At 48.2% G+C, this 6,000-nt stretch overlaps 1 protein-coding gene across 4 annotated transcripts in view; it reads right to left on the bottom strand.

Moving 5' to 3' along the window:
- Positions 1-397: 397 nt before the first annotated feature.
- The window catches only part of MAP3K14 (mitogen-activated protein kinase kinase kinase 14), a 29,428-nt gene continuing 23,825 nt past the window's right edge, over positions 398-6,000 (bottom strand). For all 4 annotated transcript variants that reach the window (XM_048829768.2, XM_048829771.2, XM_048829769.2 and 1 more), the window contains 2 exons: positions 5,828-5,928; positions 398-4,977 (listed from right to left, as the gene is read on the bottom strand). In XM_048829768.2, coding sequence (XP_048685725.1) covers positions 4,813-4,977; positions 5,828-5,928 — 266 coding nt within the window. In that variant the 3' untranslated portion in view covers positions 398-4,812. The remainder of the gene's footprint in view (positions 4,978-5,827; positions 5,929-6,000) is intronic.

The following is a 6,000-nucleotide window of genomic DNA, read 5'->3' as shown; positions in this document are numbered from 1 at the left end:
AGATGTTACTCACCCAGAAATACTAGAATGCTTGACTAACCTGGAATCTAGGCTAGGGCTGTAGCAGAGATGAACCAAACAGGTGCTAGGGTCTTTGGGCTAGTTTTAAGCTTAGGACTAATTAAATGGATAGGTTTGCAATTAGAGGCCCATTTTCCCCCTCCCAAGAACTTCCCTTCCTGAAATGGATTAGCATATCCCTGTCTTAGCAGGGCGACTGGTGGAATGGGGAAGGGGGTGGAGCTGTTTGAAAGCCACTTCTCTATAACCCAATCAGGTGATGTCCCGCAAGAACCCACTGACACTGCAGCAGCAGAGCTGAATGTAACTGGATTTGTCGGGTTCCCAGTATCACAACACAGACACAAAACCACAGACAATGCCACTCTGACACAGCCACGAGAACAAAGAGCTTTATTCTTTTCATGGACAGGTCAACCTGCATCTAAATTTATATTTTTTTAAGAAGTCAGTTTTGTAAAGTGTCATCCGTGTACAAATTGTTCAAGCCTATGGAAAATAGGGCAGCTTCCACCCCTAGAAGTAGCACCCATTGCACCCTAACAGCTGCTTCTGGTTTTGTTTTCAGTGGCATAGTTTTGCCCAGACCCTTCCAGGAGGGAGTGGTGCGTGCCACCACTCTTGCTTTTCCTTCCTCCTCTATTGCCCTAAACTGGGGTTCTCCACGGGACAGTGCGCAGGTAACAGCAAGCAGCACCTTCGTACTCGAGCACGTTCAGCCAGATCTGCTGATTCCAGCGACGAGAGCTGTCCCCCATGTTGTACTCCTGTTAGCACTGCAGAGCCACCCAGCTGCAGGGGAGGGACCTGGAATCTCACTGGCTCCAGCAGCAGACTATTTCACCAAGTTGCACCAGCATATTGTCATTGGCGACAAGAGTCAGGGCCGGTGGCGTCTGAGCTGGAAAGCCGTCTCTTACTTGAAAGGTAAATTTGATCTGGAATTGTTCAAACATGGTGCCCTGAGGCACCTTATGAAGTCAGTTTACAGAGCAGATCCACACTTCAAGGACAGTAAGGAAAAGCGATTGGCTTGTGGTACCAGTAATGAAAGTCAGCCTTGTCCCTGTCAGCTGGAGATAGTGGACACGAGGGCCTGCTCAGCTGACAATGGGAATCTGTCACATGGAAGCTGGATCACAGTGATATGAAGCTACAATGAAGAGGACAGCATCGGATTTAAGGAGGACGAGATACATGGGGTAGAGATACTGGCTAATGCTGGTGTGCCAAAGCACAGGAGGATATACACATCCTGCCTACCTGGATTCACAAATGTTTACACTTTTACTCATCATTCAGATAAGTTCCCAGCATAAAAAGGGCAGCATTAATGCTATAAGTAAAATGTAGAGCTCACTCTCCTAACACTGAGGGCTGCTGCATTTTGCTCTAGTGTTTAGCAGAGTTCGACACCAAAAGGTTAAAAAGGTGGAAGTTACTAAGGAGAAACTGGTAAAATTATGTAGTGTCCCCTCAGATACCAGAATGAGACTCTAAGGGCTTGTCTACATTACCCACTGGATCGATGGGCAGTGATTGATCCAGCAGGGGTTGATCTATCACGTCTAGTCTAGATGCAATAAATCAACCGCCGAGTGCTCCCCCGTCAACTCCCGTACCCCACCAGGGCAAGAGGCGTGGGTGGAGTCGACAGAAGAGCGTCAGCCGTTGACTTACTGCAGCGAAGACACCATGGTAAGTAGATCTAAGTACACTGACTTCAGCTACGCTATTCACATAGCTGAAGTTGCATAACTTAGATCGATCCCTCCCTAGTGTAGACCAGGACTAAGTGACGGAACAGAGGGCATGAGTAAGGCTATGTTTGAGTCATGGATATTTTTATTAAAACTCATGGGCAGGTCATGGGCAGTAAACAAAAATTCACAACCCATAACCTGTCCAAGACTTTTACTATATACCCCTGACTAAAATGGGTGTGGATGAAGGGAAGCACGGCTTAGGAGGGCACTGCGGGGGGTGGGGGTGGGGGGCTGGGGCAGGCTCCCTAACCAGCTCCTGGGAAGTGGTGACCCCAGCTCTTGGCTCCACATGCTGACCCTGCTCTGCCCCAAGGCCTGGGTTCTGCAGCTCCCATGGGTCTGCGGGTGGAGGCAGCATGTGGAGATGAGGGAGGGGAGTTGCTGTTGCCCTTCCGGAGAGCCCCTCCCCCAAACTCCTGCTGCTGGGGGACCGGGGGCCTGAGACTGCCCCAGCAGCGGCCGGTGTGCTTGTCCCAGGAGCTACCCAAGCTGCTAAGGCAGCTCCCGGGCCAGGCGCACCAGCCATGCAGAAGTCATGGAGGTCACGGAACCAGTGGCTTCCGTGACAAAAATGGAGACTTTGGCATGAGCAACCTTTGGGGTGACAGGCAATACAGCGGGTCCCTGGTTTACGTTGGGGTTGCGTTCTTGAAAAGGGCAGCGGATCCCAAGATGACGGATTCTGGGGACCTACTAGTACAGCACTGGCATAGGCAGGAGGGGACACTTGGGTGGGTGGGCAATGACTGGGGACAGAGGGGTAGGAGTGATCTGTCTGCTTCTCTCCCCTCTCCAGCCAGCCCGGGAGGGGGTGGGGGGGGGGGAGACGCACAACAGATGCTCTGGCCAGGGGCTCCTGGAAAAATGTGCACACCCACCTGGGATGGGGGCTTGGCTCAAGTGCTGGGGTGGGAGCAGAGCTGGGACTGGCAGGATGGGCCTGGATGTTAAATGGGTGGGTGGTGGCCCACTCATGGCTACTCATCTCTGTCCCATATCTGGCACTCATCAATAGGGGAACACGTTCCCTTTACATCGGTCCCAATCCACATATCCATTGGTTGCAGTACTGTACTGTAAGTTGCAAATGACGGATATTCAGATCAGGACTGACGTGAATTGGAACACGTTCCCCTATTGAGGAGCGACGGATATGCGAAACAATGGATAAGGGGGAGACATATACTGGGTTATGTCACAGCAACACACCATCAGCTGTGGATTATAATGCCACGGTTTTCTTGATAGAGGACAAAGAAAATCCTGCGCCCCAGGAGTAGAGACAGGAACCAAAGTCCCCACTGCCAATGAATTTGCTGCAGTTGACAAAGCATTAGCGTTTGGAATTCCTCAGCTCCGTGGAAAGAGATTCCAACCCCGGCAATGCTAATTCAGCCTTTCACTCCAAGGTAGCAGAACAGTTTAATGTACTTTATGGCTTCTGAAAACAGAAGTCATGGAGGCTCTCTATCAAAATTTAAAAAGCTGAATTCCCATGACACTTTTCTTGAGAAGAAGTGTAATGGAACTCAAGTCTCCCCTCTTGGTAGGAATGCCAAGTTTTATTTTCTAGCTGGTTACTGCTAGATGCCAGAGCTGGCTGCATTTCAGCTACAGTAGATATATACGCTGTATAGTTGAAGTATTTTGGGATTAAACAAGTATAGAAATATCACTACACTGCTGCTCAAAAATCACCTCTTTGCTTGTAAAGTTCTACTCTTACCTTGCAATTCACATTTGCAAGAGCTTTGATTTTCTGATTCAGGATTTTTGATCATATAATACAGCCGGAAACATTAACCATGCAAGGGACCATTGAAGATTAGAGGCTTAATGTGCTTGCATCTTCTAATAAAGGCAGAGGAGAACTGTACTTTAGCCCAGCATTACTTGCAAGTTTCACTATAATTTGCAACATGGTCTGTGGACAAAGCACTGGCTAGTCAGGAACCATGGGTTCTAGTCCCAGCTCTGCCATGCATTCAGAGTGTGATTTTGGCCAAGTCACTTTGATCTTGCCTCAGATTTCTGATCTGTAAAATGGGGATAATGATAGTTGCTTCCTTACAGTACTCTTAGCCATGGCTCTAACAGAGGACTTACATAGTTCATTGACCTTGACATGCTCCATAGGGGTTAAATCTAGTTGCCATTCCTCCCACCTGTATTCTATCCATCGTATGGACAAACTGACTCTCAAAAAGGTTAGTCAAGGCACAGCACATCAATGGCAAAGCTGGGAACAGAACCCAGGAGTTCAACTCTCAAGCCTCCTGACCATGTATTCCCTTCTTTGATATATATTGTTTACAATAATGAAAGAGTGGGATAATGCAAGATCTCTGTGGACCAGAACTAAAAAGAGGGGTTGTTGAAATCAGAGGTGAAAGGAAAGCCCTTCTGGAGAGTGGCCCTAATCCTTTTCTGATCAGAAGCTGCAACCTCAAAAAACAGAGTGCTGCTGGGAAGGGAAACAGGGAATACAATGATTTGATTGTAACCCTTAAACCCAGCCAGTTACAGCTTCTATTTTCCTCACTGCTCTAATCTTAAGGCAGTGATGCTATTCAAAACCTACAGAAACAGAATTTTTCCTTCACCAAGAAAGGAGTTTGCCACCTCCTCATCCACCATCCTACTATACTCAAGATCCCCATCTTCCTTCCTCTAGAGTTCGAATTCTACAGACTTCATGTCGGAGTTCTGAGCAATCGAGGTGGCCGGCCCCTTCCCCAGCATTCTCCTGGAAAGTGCCGATGTGCAGCAGTACAATCCTGTTCCTCTCTGCTGCATTCAATCTCAGCATGTTCACAGCCCTCACGCAAGAGACTGCCTTGCAGAGACTGAATCCAGACCAAGCAGCAAGGAGTTGATGCACTAAAGCAGGGAATAGCTGAACCCTGAATCCTAGTTCAGTAGGAAACATCAATAGCTGCATTGGATGCTTATCAAGCAAAGTTGGTTGTGGGCTTCTGTAATTCCATGCTTCAACATAAGGAAGTGACCTCCAAGACCAAAAGCCTTATGGTCTATTCTCCAGCTGACCATGCTTGACTCTCCACGTCCAACCGAAACTGCAATCAGGAGCAAGGGTGCACTGCAGTTCTATACCAGAGTCAGGAACCTCCATGTCATAGCGAACAGGTTGACCTTCCTTTGTAACAAGGCTGAAAGCAGAGGCTGGTATCTGTGAACCAGAGCAAACAAAGCTTTGTGGCACTTGGCAATCAAAGTCTAATTCAGTGCATGACAGGAATACTCTAGCTGGCTAACAGCGTTCTGATTAACAAAGTGCAAGGAGAAAGGAGGTTCATGCTTGGCAGGGATCATGTCCTAATTCTCCCCTGGTGATTGACTATTTCAGAAGCCAAATCGAGATGGTATTTCTCCTGCAGCTGGATTCCCACAGACGTTTAGTGCCTACTGCTGGCTGTTCATTAACTGGGATGGCTGGGTTAGTTTAGGCTCCTGTGCCCTTCTCTCTTTAGCTGGAACTCTCTGCTTCGTGATTCTTAAGTGAATGGCTTATCCCAAAGGAGTATACTCCAATAATACAAATCCTTTACACTTCTACAGCCCCTTCATTCTGAGAAGGTCAAAGCATTTTAAGATCAACTGAGCCTCACAATCCTGTGACACTGGTAACTGCCCTTCCCTCACACCTTGCAGTCTCCAGCCGAGGCAGCCCAGTATTTACACTGGAAGCTGACAACATGCCCTCATGGCCATTATAAACCGATGAGCAGCCATTTTCTCTAGCTGACATTCACTACATGCCTCTTCTATGCAAGCAGTATTCTAATTTCCCTAGAAAACCAGTAACGTTTCTAGTCAGAAAGAAGGAGCCCCAGAAGTCTGAACAACTCAACCATCTCTCAACATTGTCTAAAAAGTACAAGTCAAGAAGGTGTGTAAGCGGACTAGCCCATTAACCCCCAAGCCACCACCACCTGCCCTCCAGCAGTAGCCCACTCTTGACCAGCACGTGACGGCCCAGCCGCCACCATCTGAGTCACAGCACTTGGCTGGCTCCTCACCTGGTGGCTTATCCCAGTAGCAATGTCCCCCACCTTGGTCCTGTGGAACTCTCGGATATGAAGATTTTCTCCACTTAGCAACTGGATCTGGATTTTCACTCCTGAAACAGAGAGTCATTTACTCCTCCTGCAGGCTTGGTGGAGTTACAGTCTCTTGTTCCAACGGAGATCAG

Source organism: Caretta caretta, chromosome 27 (genome assembly GCF_965140235.1).
Source record: "Caretta caretta isolate rCarCar2 chromosome 27, rCarCar1.hap1, whole genome shotgun sequence".
NCBI classification, from domain to species: domain Eukaryota; kingdom Metazoa; phylum Chordata; order Testudines; family Cheloniidae; genus Caretta; species Caretta caretta.
The sequence above is the reverse complement of the archived record's forward strand: the minus strand, read 5'-3'. Positions and strand labels throughout refer to the sequence as shown.